Raw genomic sequence first — 15,428 nt, 5'->3', positions numbered from 1 at the left:
CGATGGTGCACTCTCCTGCCCCTGGGGACTCTGGGATGAAGAATGGAGATAGGGATCATCTTAATTGGAGAAGGTGGTGATTCCAAAAACTCACTTGGAGGCTGGATGTTGATGATACAGAAGTCCAACCTTTGGGCATCATTCTGCAAATCAGATAATTAATTACTTAATGAACACAAATGAACCATTAAGGAGATATGCTAATCCCCAGGTGCACGCTCCTCTCCTGGAACATGTGGGGAAGGTTGTCTTTCAGTTGTGCCTAATATTAGTGCGTTTATGAGGCTGCTGCCTCCCAGGAGAGTGTGAGCTGTCTGCATGCCCCTTCTCCTGTGCCAAGTATTTCCCCAGAAACTGAAGCTGCTTATAGGCTAGTTATGGGGCTTCTAGAAAGGAGGTGGGAGTCAGCCCTGGGGTGGTCTGTCTGAGCAAGACTCAGGAGGCCTGGGCACTGGGGAAGGAAGAAGAAGGCAGGTGGCAAGAGAGGAAAGAGGCTCACGTCCGGGTGAGTGGGGAGCGTGGCCTGCAGGTACTTTGGGGGCCAGTCCCAGGCCTTACCTAGCAGAGACGTGGTTCCTGTGAGGCTTACCACAGTTCAGAGGCTGTCCAGGCGGCAGGACATGCCCTTTCAGCAGCTGGGGAAGAGGGGCAGTGAGCAGGCTGAGGGTGCCCTTTCTTTTGAGGACTGTTCTCATATACCTAAAGAAGGTTTGAAAGCATCCCCCTAGTCGGCCACCATATTGGAAATGACCTGTTTGGCCTGAAAACATGGAAGCACTGTGCAGCTAGGCAGAGCCCCAGAAGGGTAGGGTGCTCTGGTCTAGGGCAGTGGAGGGGCAAGCGAGGCCCAGGCAGCTCTCAGAAGGCCTTTGCTTCTGAAAACAAGAGCACCTTAGATTCTGCTGCACTCCCCTTCACCTCTGTCTCCGAGTGAGGGAGCCCTGGGCAGAGGAGGGTGCATGCGCAGAGCAGTGTGAAACAGGCCCCTGGACTGGGCGCTGTTCTAACTGGGTCCGAGTGAGGGAGCCCTGGGCAGAGCAGTGTGAAACAGGCCCCTGGGCTAGGCGCTGTTCTAACTGGGAGGGGCCAGGTGGGGCAGGTGACTGGGCTCCACTCCCACCCCAGCCGACTGACTCCTCATTAGGCCTGTGCATGTTTCATCTTCAAAGAGGTAAGATGGGCCACTCAGCAGCCAAAACCAGCGGCGGCAGCAGCATCCACCCTCTTTTATAAGGAGTGGTGGTCTGGGCCATGGCTGAGCCTTTCATCCCCGGAACTCAAAGTCTTTGCCTTTCTGTTTCCCTTCTGTGCAATGGGGAAACTGAGGCTAGAGTAAGGTTGAACTGAGGTGGCCCAGCCTGGAGGAAATGGCTACTTTCCCAGCCTTGAGGCTGCTGAGCTGAGCCTCTGCCCTTTGATGCCTGCCCATCCCCCAGGCCCTCTCACTCCTGTCTGGGAGATTTCCTGCCCTGTGCGGCTGGGTCACAGCCCTCCTCCAGTCCTGCAAATAAATACTTTACTGCCTCGATCCTTCCCCACCTCCTCTCCCTGCCTCAGGCCTTGGCCCAGCCTTTCCATCTGGGATGAGGCTGGAAGAGCTGCTCTTGGTGTCCAGGGCAAAACTTTCTCTCCTCATTGATCCCATGGCAAATAAAGTTGTCCCTTTGCTTGCCCCCTGTCCAGCTAGACTGTGGGCACAGCCAGTGTCTCTCAGCACTGCGTCCCACATTTGGCAGTAGATGAACAAATGAATGAATCCAGTTTTAATTCCTGTGTCCTTCTCTAAACTCCCTTCTTCCACCCTGTTCTGGCATCTGCTCTCCTGCACCCATTCTAGAAACCTCCCACCTCCTGTATGCCATCTGACTAGCCTCTAATGGTGGCCCCTTTGTCTCTTAAGGTCTTTGTATCATTAAGGCCACAAGAGCTTATAGCCAGCCTGCCCTTTTCCTGCAGGAGATCCTGGACTAAAGAAGTGTTACCTGCATGCGGCAGAACTAATCCCAGCATATCATTTGTAATTAGAGGCTAGTGAGGTCCTGCCTGGGAAAGCACCAAGCACTTCAGCAAAGGAAGCTATGCGCTCCTGCTGCAGCTGTGCATGGGGGTCAGGAACTGGAGAGAGTCAGGGGCAACACAGGTTCCTGCACTGGCCGTGTGTCCTAGCTTTGTCCACAGAGTCCTAGCTGAGCAGGCAGAGCTTATATGGAATATAAGAGCTTCTGTGGACTATCCCACTTAGTGAGCTGATGAGAATATTTTTAGCATTTTGAAGAGCGTCTGGATAAAGAAAACAAAGCTGAGCCCCTTTTCATTATCGATGGCCCTGTGCATGCCTGGTTTGAACTGGGCTTTATTCCTGGAGAAGAATAAACATCTGGGTTGGTGTGATGCTTAGGGGTCTGGTACAGCCCATTGAGAGGCAGAGATCCTATTTGGCTGACAGAGGTGGGAGAGGGTGTTTCCCTGTTGGAGAGTTAAGGCAGGAGAGTATAATACTTAGAGCTGGCTTCCAAGTGTTTCCCTTTGGCCCATGATACCGATTTGCCCCAGTTGTCTTCCCAGGCAATCAAGGGAGACTGTCCTGGGCGCAGGCAGAAAAATGTTGTATAACTTGACTCAGTGACTCAATTTGCCACTGTCTCTCCAAGCTACCATCTGAGCCCACCAGCCCAGAACCAGGGGCTTCCTGGAGCAGATTGTTTCCTTGTAGCTGACTTGTATAAACCATCTGGCCAGATGTTGTCTGATGTGTTCTGTCCAGCTTCAGGACTCAGGGTCATGAGGGTCATGACCCATTCACTTCTGTTTTTTGAGACAGGGCCTGTCTCATTCTGTTGCTCAGGCTGGAGTGCAGTGGCGCCATCAAAGCTCACTGAAGTCTTGCCTTCTCAGTTCAATAGATCCTCCCACCTCAGCCTCCCAAGTAGCTGGGACAGGAATGCACTACCATACCAGGCTAATTTTTATTTATTTATTTATTTGAGACGGAGTCTTGCTCTGTCGCCAGGCTGGAGTGCAGTGGCATTGATCTCAGCTCACTGCAACCTCCGCCTCATGGGTTCAAGCGATTCTCTGCTTCAGCTTCCCGAGCAGCTGAGATGGAGTCTCACTCTCTCACCCAGGCTGGAGTGCAGTGAACCGATCTCGGCTCACTGCAACCTCCATCTCCCAGGTTCAAACAATTCTCCTGCCTCAGGCTCCTGAGTAGTTGAGATTGCAGGCATGCGCCGCCATGCCTGGCTAATTTTTGCATTTTTTAGTAGAGACGGGGTTTTGCCATGTTGGCCAAGCTGGTCTCGAACTCCTGACCTCAGGTGATTTGCCCACCTTGGCCTCCAGAAGTGCTAGGATTACAGGTGTGAGCCACCATGCCCGGCCAATTTTTTCTCTTTTTTTTTGAGACGGAGTTTCGCTCTTGTTACCCAGGCAGGAGTGCAATGGCACGATCTCGGCTCACCGCAACCTCCATCTCCTGGGTTCAGGCAATTCTCCTGCCTCAGCCTCCTGAGTAGCTGGGATTACAGGCACGCGCCACCATGCCCAGCTAATTTTTTGTATTTTTAGTAGAGATGGGATTTAACCATGTTGACCAGGATGGCCTCGATCTCTTGACCTCGTGATCCACCCGCCTCGGCCTCCCAAAGTGCTAGGATTACAGGCTTGAGCCACCGCGCCCGGCCCAATTTTTTTCTTTTTTTTTTATAGAGATGGGATTTTGCCACGTTGCCCAGACTGGTCTCAAACTCCTGAGCTCAAGCAATCCTCCCACCTCAGCCTCCCAAAGTCCTGGGGTTACAGGTGTGAGTCACCTCAGCAGACCCCCATTCACTTCCATTGAGATTATTGATATTTAGGCTGTGTCAAACCTGCCATTTAATACTACACTCCTTATCACACTTCCTAATTGTTTCTTGCTTTTCTTTTTGTTCTACTGATGATCTGTTTTTTGTTGTTTTTGAGACAGAGTGTTGAACTCCTGACCTCAGGTTATCTACCTGTCTCGGCCTCTCAAAGTGCTGGGATTACAGGCATGAGCCAACAAGCCCAACCTACTGATGTTCTATTGATGAGGTTTTTAATTCCATTTTTCCCCTTAGGGATTTGGGAGGTATAGAGTACCAGGATCTTTATGGTAGGGTGGAAGTTTTTCCCCCAGTTGGTTAAATTTGGGGACTGTGAAATTGTCAAGTGTTTCCTGTTGTATGGAAAGAAAACTAAAGACCACAAAGGAGGAAGGTCTCAGAGCTGGGGCAGAGTCGAGGTGCCAGGAGCCTTGTCCCATTTCCCCAGCTGCCTCCTGGGCATCTCCTCCTGCCAGCCAGATGATATCCTCAATAGACAACTAAGGGACAGTCTGCTGGTTCTGCACCTGTAGTGGTCCCTGTGGGGGGCATCACCCAGACCAAGGCCCCCAACTGAGAGCAAGTGGCTCCAGCCAGCTTCCTTGAGGGGCACACCACTTAAGGTCCCCAGCTCATGCTCCTGAGGCCTGGGGATGTGTGGCTTATTAGAGAATTGCGTTCGTACAGAATGGAGTTATTGGGAGTGGGTGTGTGCTCCAGGGGTTGGGTGATGCTCTGGGGTAAACTTAGCCCAGTTGTGACGACTCCACTGCACTCATGCTCATTCTGAGTAGCTCTGCCCATGTTCTGCAGAGGGCGTGGCCTCTGCTGTGTGTTGGTGTGTAAGTTCGTGCTGTGCACATCTCCTGTATATCCTTGTGGTATGCCACGTGTGTTGACAGAGTTGGCAAACAAGTTTTACTGCTTCTTTCCTGCTGCTGTTACTGCAGTTGTCTGTCCCTATGCTGGGTGACCCTGCCAAGAGCTGCCGTAATGGGAGGTTGTGATGGAGAAAGGCCTGGCTCTCACTGTGAGACCAGGCAGGGAGGGGGCTGCAGCCCTCTGGCAGCTGTGTGCTGGCCTCTGCCCTCTCTCACTGGCATGCTCAACACCAGCAATGGGAATGTGTTCCTTTGGGCACCAGCCACTTACCCTCTGTCCCCCTGAAAGGCAGGTGGAGCCTGTGCCCCCATTCCCCCCATGCTCTCTGCCTTCCCACTTGGAAGTGTCTGTCTCTTCCCTCCTGCCCCACTGGGCTGGGGACCTTGGTCAGGCCACGGTCAGGAGGGTTGGGAGGGAACTAACTGGTTTTGAGGAACAGAAAATGGATATTCAGAACTTGTGAGTTCCTCTCCTGGCGGTTCTGTCTTACTTCCTCCAAAGTTTAGAACATCAAACATCTTTAAAAATAATCCTCAAAGAGGTGGCGTCTGGGAAGCTGACTTTCCAAGAGAGGGGGACCTCTACAGATCTGGGGACAGGCCAGTGCTCTGGGCATCCCAATGCCAGGCAGAGCCCAGGCTCAGGCCAGCTTTGTTTGGGTCCCCAAAATTCTGGTTTCTTTGCAAGTGTATGAGCAGGCTTGAAGTGACAGAGTTAAGCTGCGGAGGCAGGCTTGCATTCTTCAGCCAGCTTTTGCTCAGGGCCTTGGCAGTATCTGGGCCTGCTCCCTGCCCCACCCAGGCCCAGTCCTCCTGGAGACCCTTCTCAGCCTCTCTCCCTAGGCAAGTGACTCATCAGCTTCTAATCTAACACTGTACCTGGGTCTCCTCATCCTTTAACTATTCTTGGATAACCCTGTGGATTGTCTTCCTCTCATTCTGACTAAGGAAAATAGACCCTAGTGCCTGTCACATTGTATGAAACCCTGCCATCTAGAGCCTCCGCCAGCTGGCCCAATGCACGGCTTCACTGCTGCACATCACACCGTGACATCTGAATTCAAGCAGTGATGGTCTCCCAGAAACACTCTGTTCTCACACCATGTCTTTGCTCTTGCTGTCCCTCCTCCCTGCAGAGCCCAGCCTGTCTCTCCTGTCCTTGGATTGCTGCGGGCATGGCTCAACTCGTGGCTTGTTTACACGTTGCTTCACAAACCTGAACAGCTACCTTTTAGGGTCAATCCAGAGTCTCACCTCAACCACAGCCTCCATGGCTCCCCCTGAAATGCCTCACCCTGTCCAGGTGCAGTGGCTCATGCCTGTAATTTAAATGCTTTTGGAGGCTGAGGCAGGAGGATCATCTGAAGCTAGCAGTTCATAGACTACCCTGCACAACATAGGGAGACCCTATCTCTGCAAAAAAAATTTTTTTTTAATTAGCCAGGTGTGGTGTTAGCAGGACACGTGGCACACGCCTGTGGTCCTAGCTAATCGGGAGGATGGTAAGAGCCTAGGACTTCAAGGCTGCAGTGTTTAAGGCTCCCAGCTGTGTTCTGAGGTGGGCTGGGTACAGTGGGGAAGGTCCATCACATGCTCTCCTCATTCTGCAGGAACAGCTACCAGGCCCACCATGGCCTTCCCAAGTGCTTTCTGCACACCACCTTTTCTGTCCCTCTTCCCTGTCTTTGCCAGACCTTGTTAATGATGGAAACACAAACATAAATCCTTGAAAGCCCTGGGATAGCTCATCATGCTTAGAGGGACCAAGGGCTAGACAGCATCAGAAAACCTCAATGTCCCACCCTCCTCCTGGGGACTCTGGCCCTTGGCGCATTCCCAGACAGGCTGTCCCCTCCTTCCCTCAGCAGCCCTAGGCAAGTGACTCATCAGCTTAACCTAATATCCTTTAACCCTTCCTGGACAAGAAAAATCTTCTGCCCTCCTGTCATAACTAGAGTGGCATCTCATTGGCTTGGCTTGGGTCAGCTGCCCATCTGTAAGCCCATCACATTGCCAAGCTAGCTTACAGTGAATAGCCAGCCTGCGACATGTGTCCACCCCTCAAGTCAGGGCTAGAGTCAGGGCCTGAGTGTAGGGGACAGGAGGCTAGGACATTCTTACAAAGGAAGGGAAAGGAAAGGACAGGACCCCTGGACATCCACAGCATCCCTGTGGTTCAGTCATGGGTAGTGGCCTTGTGCTCTGGTGTCCCTGGGAAGGATGAGGAGGGCAGTCCAAGGCTCTGGCCAGCTGTGCCAATACCCTGGAGACAATTCAGTAAGTGAAAAAGCGAAAGACAAGAGGGGGAAGCCATGGGGAAACCATTGAGGAAACACCACCCCGGCTGGTGTCAGTGACCCCCTCCTGCACCTCACACGCTCACACACACACTGACACATACACCAACACACGTGTACAGGCGTGAACTCTTACACATATGCACTGAGAATCTTGGCCCTCTCTGGGCAGTTGGCAGAGCTAAGTTTTCTGGTCCAGGTCTCCCTGGGGTCAAGGTCTCTGGTCCCAGCTGGAGGAGCAAGAAGATCCAGCCAATCCCTGCCTCTTATCTCCCCGACCCCCACCAGCAGGAAGCCAGAGAGGAAGGTGGGCTAGGTGGGAGCCCTCTGCCCTCCAGCAAGGACTTGCCTCCAATGCCTTGGCTTCTGCCACAGCAGACAGAAGAATGGGGAGATGCTCTGAGATAACCTCCCCATGGCAGATCCGCAGCCTTCCATCTCTTTCCCTCCCCAGCCCCATGCACCATGGCCTCCATATTCCCTCCCTATAAGCAGAAGCCAGGGTTGCTCAGGGCCTAGGCCCCACCTAGGGGTAGAACTTAGGAGAGCCCCGCTGTGCAGGGTCTCAGATCTCTGAACTCACCTCGGGGAAGCCAGAGGTACAGGCAAGGGCTCCAGTTCTGAGGATGTAGAGGGTGCGGGCATGTGCTGGGCCCCAAGGCCTCTGCGGCCTGGAAAGAGACACCCACCTCTGCCCAACAGGGCTCAAAAGCAAACTTCCATTCAATGGCCATTCACTGCGGTGGAGCTGGAAGTCCTACCTGTCCAGCTGCTGCCAGCTCGTCTCCTATCACTCTAAATGGGCCTCATCCCTGCTCCATGTTTAGGATCCCACCCACCCCCACCCCATGCCCTAGCAGGCACTTTCATTGACAGAATTGGCTGTCTCTCCTGACAGACCCTGTGAGGAGTCTGGCAGGCCCCATCAGTGATGCCTGCTCTCTGGCCTCTTAGCCTGTGTCTTCTGGGACCCTGGGTTGGGAAGAGGTCTTAGGTCACCCACCTCATTTCCTCGTGGTCAGTCATATGTCTTCATTTCTTCCTCACTGCAGCCTGTCCTGGTCAGAGTCACTTCTCAAGTCAGCTTGACTTTGGGAACAGAACTTTGGAAACCACCCTCCGCTTCCTTCTTTAGTGCCTGCCGAAGTCAAGGTCGGGGTGCGACCTTGGTGCAGAAGCCGCCTGGGCAAGGGGAAGAGGTTATGCGATCTGTTCATGGGACAGAGAAGACATGCCAGCCTTGTCCTGGTGGCCAGTGCCACACTCCAGGATGGGCTCAGATGGCATGTACCTAGAAAAATCCATCCCCTCTTGCCTGGTATCCTAATGACATACCAGTCACCTGCCCCCTAGCTCCCTCCCCAGACCAAGGCTCTTGGCCTGGGGCCTGAGTAGCCCTACCTCGAATTACTCATGACTAATTGTTGTGCTCAACCTGTGTGGCTAGCTAGACCATGCCCTGGGGGCCCAGGCTGCAAAGGGCATTCCTCCTCCACCCTGGGGGAGCAGCCTCAGCCTCGCCCTATCCTCTGGACCCTTGCTTTTTCCCAAGGTGGATGTCAACAGTGTGAGTCCTCTTTAGAGACCCCACCACCACCCACGCACACTTGGGGAGCTTGACCTGCTGAAGGCTCAGAGCCCAGACATCTGCTCTTGGGCCAGACCCGGCCTTCCTCAACACAGGGTCATGCACATCAGGGGACCTCCCCACACCACAGCTTCTGTGTCTGCTGAAGGCGGGGTCCCAGGCCCTCTCTGCCTGCCCTACTGCACCAGGATGCTGTGAAGTGGTACTGCATAGGTTTAAATTGAACCAAAAAAGGGATAAAAGGATTGTGGCCCAGCTGCAGCCTCGGGTCTGAAAGGGCCCAGGTAGACCAGTGCCCCTTCAGCCTCTCCCAGACTCCCCTGGCTCTAGAGTCCATCTTCAGTCCTGAGAGGAGTCATGTGTGGCAATGATGACACCTAAGGCAGCATGCTTCTGGGCTAGGCTGAACCTCTAGGCTCTCGAGATTGCCTAGGGCTGTATGCATGCTCCTAGGTGGCCACCACCCAGGGCCCATGAGCATTGAAAGGGGAAATCATGGGGACCGCCCTGATTCCTGGTACCCCAGGGCAGAATCCCAGCAGCAGCAGACATCAGAGCCAGCTTCCTGAGTGAGAGGCAGGGATGCCTAGGGTTGACTCCCCTGGGCCACAGCAGCCTGGCTGGGAGAGCCGTGTGCTTTGGGTCCATCTTTGTCCTTCCCAGCAGGTGTTCCTGGGTCAGCCTCGGTTCTCCCCACAGCACACACACAGCAGCTGCCCCAGAGCCTGGCTGGACCTGCTCCCGCAGGGTCCTCCTGCCAGAGACAAGGTCTGTCTGCCCCATTCGGTCTGGCAGCCTTCAGGAGATGGCTTGGTTTGAAGACTTGCCCAGGGTAAGACTGGATTCTTGGTCATGACCTGAGCGGGGAGAAAGGTTATACGTTCTGGCCAGCACGAGTGGCTTCCTGGGAGAGCCTCTCCCTCCTCCTTTCCTGCCCTCCTTCAGCATAAATAGCCCAGGCCACAGCCCACTCCCTTGGCATTGGCTAGAGGGGAATTTTCTAAAGGATGAAGTTCCTGGGAAATGTCCACCCTTTTCCCTTTTGTCTATGACAAAAGCGCTGCTAATGGATCCTGCTTGACTTGGGAGTCTTAGCTGGAGGTGCCTGGGGTCAGAACTAGTTGGACTGGAACATGGAGATGCTGACCTCCCTTCTGGTGACGGTCCCTGTCTGCTCTCTGTCATCACTCAGCCTTATCATTTCTTCCCCAGCGGGAGGGCATGACCTGCTTTTAAGGCTCTAGAGCCAGGAGTGAGGCATTCCTGAGTGGAACTTCTGAGAAGAGCCAGCCCACCAGACTCTGGGGAAAGACCCAGAAAATGGGAGCTGTGGGCCTTGCTGGCAGCGGCGGCAGGAACAGGCCCGGCTTTCTCATCAGATCTGGGCATGCCTGCAGACTCAGCCTATCCCCACAATGTTGACTGAGGTTTCCGGGGTCCCATTTCCCATCAGGGCTTCCCAGCCTGACTAATGTGCCATGAGGGAGGAGCTAGGCTGCCCTAGCTGGCCAGGGTCCCATCTTCAGACAAGGTCCTGAGGCCTGGAGGAGTGTAGCCTCCCAGCGCCCATGGAGGGCTAACCCTGAGGCAAACTGAAGTCCCCGCCACACCAACCAGTTCTAAGAGACCTGGAAAGGCCTCCCTCTGGCATATGGAAGGGCCACCTTGTGTTCCCAGAGGGAGAGGAAGCAGGTAAGGCAGGAAGTGCAGCCTTGGCCCAACCTCCCTCTCCTGCCTCCTGGAAGGGAAGACAAAGCACCATGCCTCTGAGGTGCCAGCCAGGACAGGAGCAGGCTTGCTAAGTTCAGGAATTGGTCACACTGCAAAGGAAGCAGGAAGTGCAGCTCTCACAGGGGCCCTTGTCTTGTGGGGAAGGGCCCCCTCACTTGTGTACCCCTGCACCCCTCTTGGGCCTGCCCCTGTTCTCCCAGCTGCTGGCGGTTTAGATGGAGAGACTCAGGGTCTCCCTGCTCCCAGCCACAGAGTCCCCAGTTTCTAATGAGGTTTTGTTCCTCTGGCCTTCACAGAGAGAGGAGTCTGGTGGCAGGGTGGGGAACTCCTTACCCATTGTTTGGACAGGACTGGACTGGACCTTTTCGCACCTCTGAAACCAAGAGCCCTGGGGAAGTGCAGGGAGGAGATGGAAGTGTGGGCGTTTCCCATGCTAATAATGAAGGCTTCTTTTCAGAATCCCTACTGGGAACCCAGCTTTGGCCAAGCCCCCCCAGATCCTCCAAGGGAGGGGCTCTGCACAGCCACCAATCTCCTTAAATTGGGTCAGTGTCTTCCTTAAAGGGCTTCCCCTCACTTAGACCCAACTGCAGGGAACACCCACAAATGCAAGGAAGACTGTACTCAGCCTCCAGGCAGTGGCAGGTTTCATTTTTTTTCCCTTTGGAAAAAAACAGCTTACACTATGTGGTTTAACGGGGCTTTTCTCTAGGACTGCCATTTCCTACTCACTAACCACCCAAACACTAGGAATAGTTTTCCTGGGATTCCCCTCCCCCCACTCCCTGCCCCCTGCAGTTTCACTTATGGGAATCAGCATAAGAAACAAGTTGTGAAACCAGTAAGTCTCCACTGCCTGGTGGAGGTCCACTGACAGATTTCCTCCCTGGTATTCCTCCAGGGCATTCCTTAGATCTCAGACCCTCACCACCCCTCCTCCTAGGAGGGGAAGTTCTGCAGCCTCTGCCATACAAGCAGACGCCCCCAAGAGCCCATGGGTGGGGCAGGCCACTGAGCTGTGCCTCCAGGGACTGGGAGTGAAAGGTCTGAGAGGGACAGGCTCCCTCCCAGGCGCCTGCACATTCTCCCTCGCAAAGAGCCCAGGGTGCCTTTGATGGCCCTGATAACCCTTGCTTGTTTTCTTCGGCATCCCTGCCACCTCTAAGCATTAGCTTGCCCTCTGAAAGAGGGGCCTCAGCTTCCTTTTTTTTTTTTTTTTTTTTTTTTTTTTTTTTTTTTTTTGAGACCATCTCTTGCTGGAGTGCAGTGGCACAGTTACAGCTCACTGCAGCTTCAACCTCCCAGGCTCAAGTGATCCTCCCGCCTAAGCCTCCCAAGTAACTGGGACTACAGGTTACCACCATGCGGGATAACTTTTTGGTTTTGTCTTTTGTAGAGATGGGGGTCTCTCTATGTTGCCCAGGCTAGTCTCAAACTCCTGAGTCACAGCCTCCCAGAGTGCTGGGATTACAGGTGTGAGCCACCTTGCCCAGCCTGGGTCTCAACTACTTTTCATGGCCAAGTCCTGCTCCCTTACCCCACACCCACCCCAAACCCAGTTAGGTTCAGGGAATTACAATTGGCAGTATCTTGTTAAAAAAAATTGTTTTAAACTAACTTTCATTGTATTCCCACTGTATGAGTACACACATGGTAGAGAAATAAAGGCCAGGCACGGTGGCTTACGTCTGTAATCCCAGCACTTTGGGAGGCTGAGGCAGGCAGATCACCTGAGGTTGGGAGTTCGAGACCAGCCTGACCAACATAGAGAAACCCCGTCTCTACTAATAATACAAAAAAAATTAGCCAGGTATGGTGGTGGGGGTCTGTAATCTTAGCTACTCAGGAGGCTGAGGCAGAAGAATCGCTTGAACCCGGGAGGCAGAGGTTGCAGTGAGCCAAGATCACACCATTGCACTCCAGCCTGGGCAACAAGAGTGAAACTCCGTTTTTTAAAAAAAAAAAAAAAAAAAAAAAAGGAAGAATCTTAAAAAGGGAAAAAGGAAGATAAGGATACCCTGCAATCCTTTCTCCCAGACAGAGCCAATTTTCATACTACCTAGTACTGTCCAGCACACCAGTGTGGCCACATTCTATCACCTGCCTTCCCCAGACCCTCCCAGCCTGTCCCCACAACTCTGCCCCCAGGTCGCTCCCACCGCCTTGCACCTGCACTGGCCTCTTTCTGGAAGCACCCTCAGGGTATGTCATTAGCCACCTTCTGCCTGCACAGGGCCATCTTTGCCTCAAATCCTACTGTCCCTTTGAGGCCCACTTTAGCTTAGTCACTTCCTCCCTGAAGCCTCTAAGTTGTACTCTCCCATCCCCCAAGATCCCTGGAAGGGCCTTTTCTCCTTCTGGTCTATGCAGAAGCAGAGGTACGGCATTTCCTGACCAAATGGCTGCTCTCCTGAAGTATCTTTCTCCCTCTGATGTCTGAGTTTGTCTTACGTCGCCGTTTATCAGTCTAGGCACAGTGTCTGGCACGCAGGCCAGAACCTGCTTTATGCCAGGGGGGTGGTGAGCTGTTGCAGGACTGCAGAGGGCTGGGCGGAGTCCTGAAGGCAAGGCCAGGTTGGAGGGAGGGGGCGCTGAGGGAGCCAGCAGTGCACCACCAGCAAGCCAGACTAGCAAGCAAGGCAGCTGCAGGCACCCGGCAGGCAGCGGGAGCTGGGCTTCAGAGACGCTGGGTCTTCCCCACCCCAGAGCAGCTCTCCTGGAGGCATGCCTCAGTTTCCCCCACCATGTCTTCTCTGCCTGCCATGTGCAGGGCTGCCCGGTCAGCCTGTGGAGTCAGGCCAGCTGTGGGCCTTAGCTGTTGTGTTGAAGAACTGGCTGGGGTCCCAGGCAGGGTGGGCACTGCTGATGGGAGCCCCAGGTGGCCTCCAACCTCAGGATTTTACATGGTGTTATTTGGGTTAAAGAAATCAGTTGATGATACTAACTCTGATGCCCTCAGAAGTGGTCTGACTTCTGTCCTGAGGAGACTCCTGGGCCTGTGCAAAGAAGCTTGGGCCATTGCTAGGGCACCACCTGCCACCCTGGGAGGGCAGAGGGTGATAAGGGCAGGGGAAGCTGGGGCACAGGGGCTGTGGGCTGGCTCTCAGCTCCAGCCCATTCTCACCTGCCGACATCTCTAGAGCCTCTCCCATTCCTGCTCCTCCTTGGGGCTGGTCATCTGCCACCGATCCTAGACATGAAGAAAGAGCTGAGAGGACGAGGCAGCAGGGGCCTCTGTGGAGGGGCACACCTGTGGGCAGTAGTTGGGAATCCAGAGCGGGCTGTGTCCCTTCAGGAGCCTCACTCCCTCAGACACTCCCCATGGCTTGGTTTCTTCAAACAGCAAGCACGTGTCCCATAATCAATTGGGTACCAAGAGAGTCCAGGGGTGCCTCAACATCACATTGTTCTCAGGCCAGATGGAGCAGGCCTGCATCCTGTTTTCACTGCTAGGAGTGTGCAGTTGGCAGGAATGAGGGTGGAGGCGAGGTGTGCATACGCTCAGCCAAAACCGTCTCCCATCAGCTCCCGTCTCTTTACCTGCCTCCTCGAGTCAGCAAGGCAACTGTCCAGGCAGGCTGCATCTGTGTTGGTACAGGTGGCATTCTGCCAAGGGGTAAGCCGAGTCCAGGAGCTGTGGGGCCATGGGCCACATCCCCCCAGAGGAGACTCCCTCCCTTTGCTGTTTGCACAGAGGCACCCTGGCCACAGTGCCTATGGTAAGGTCGGCCCAGGAAACAGAGACCGCAGAGGTCAGAGTGGATGAGCCCCTCTCCGCCGAAGGTGCCCTCTGCTGCCCCAGCACAAGGCTGGGGGACAGTGTGCATTTCTGGATGGTTGACTCCTCCTGTTTCTGGAGGAAGGTAGGACAGCCCTTCATCAGAGGCCAGGCTAGGAGTGCCTGCCGGGGAGTCATAACTCCAAGTGACTTCGGGCCTAGAGCCTGGCTCACCCAGGCCCCCTTGAAGATGCCTCCCTGGAAATTGTCACTGAAAGCCTAGGCGTGGGCTGAGCCCCTGCCCTGGCCCAATGCGCCTGACAGCAGTGTGCAGGTGGAGGGCCTGCCATGCCGCCCTGGGCAGAGTTAGAGAAGCAGTTCTCCCTGTGCTCTTCCTCCAGGCCTGCTACCTGTGCCACAGCCTCCTGACGCTGGCCGGGGTGGTGGTCAGCTGCCAGGACATCTCTCCAGACCAGTGGGTGAGTCTCCCAAGGGGTGGGGCTGGGGTGGGGTGCCCAGCTGTGTCTCCTCCCTGAAAGTAGCATGGGGTTGGCTGAGATGGCACCCAGCCCACTGTTAGGAACTGCAGAGAGTGGGAGGCTGAGAGGGAAGCCAGCCTGGGGGAGCCAGGGCCTCTTCCTCCCCGTGGTGTCCCACCAGCTGAGCCATTCCCAAGGGACACTGACCCAAGCCCTAGCAGTTGTGCTGGCCCCGTCCTCCTTTTCCTGCTCAACTTCTGAGCAGTCATTCAAATGTGCCCCTTCCTTTCTCTGAATTTGTTCTCTTCCTGCCCCGCTTTGGATGCGCCTGGCCTGGGCTGCACCCGGCCCTCGGCCTCCCTCCACCTCCACAGGGCGAGCTGCAGCTGCTGTGCATGCAGTTGGACCGCCACATCAGCACGAAGATCCGGGAGAGCCCCCAGGCCATGCACCGCACCATGCTCAAGGACCTGGCTACCCAAACCTACATCCGTTGGCAGGAGCTGCTGACCCACTGCCAGCCCCAGGTGGTGTCCCCTCCAGCCCCCAGACCTGGGAGGGGCGGGAAGCGGTCAGGCAGGGCTGGCCAGAGCCAGCAGCAATTCCACCCCCACTGCAGCTGCTGAGCTCTTGGCAGGGACATGGATGAAGTGGGCATGTGGGGGAAGGGTGGGAGCACCTTGGGGTGCGTTCATCATTCTTATAAAGAATCCAGTGCCAAAGGCCAGGCACGTTGCTCTTGCCTGTAATCCCAGCACTTTGGGAAGCCAAGGAGGGCAGATCACAAGGTCAGGAGTTCTAGACCAGCCTGGCCAACATGGTAAAACCCTGTCTCTACTAAAGATACAAAAAATTAGCTGGGCATGGTGGTATGCACCTATAATCCTAG

At 54.7% G+C, this 15,428-nt stretch overlaps 1 protein-coding gene across 1 annotated transcript in view; it reads left to right on the top strand.

The window, feature by feature from the left end:
• Nucleotides 1-15,428, top strand: part of FAM178B (family with sequence similarity 178 member B) — a 118,597-nt gene that overhangs the window by 101,034 nt on the left and 2,135 nt on the right. Inside the window, 2 exon segments of the mRNA XM_010352038.3 lie at nucleotides 14,462-14,539; nucleotides 14,914-15,066. Coding sequence (XP_010350340.2) covers nucleotides 14,462-14,539; nucleotides 14,914-15,066 — 231 coding nt within the window.

Source organism: Saimiri boliviensis, chromosome 1, assembly GCF_048565385.1.
Source record: "Saimiri boliviensis isolate mSaiBol1 chromosome 1, mSaiBol1.pri, whole genome shotgun sequence".
Taxonomy (NCBI): Eukaryota; Metazoa; Chordata; class Mammalia; order Primates; family Cebidae; genus Saimiri; species Saimiri boliviensis.
Note: the sequence above shows the minus strand (reverse complement) of the source record. Positions and strands in the feature narration are given on the sequence as shown.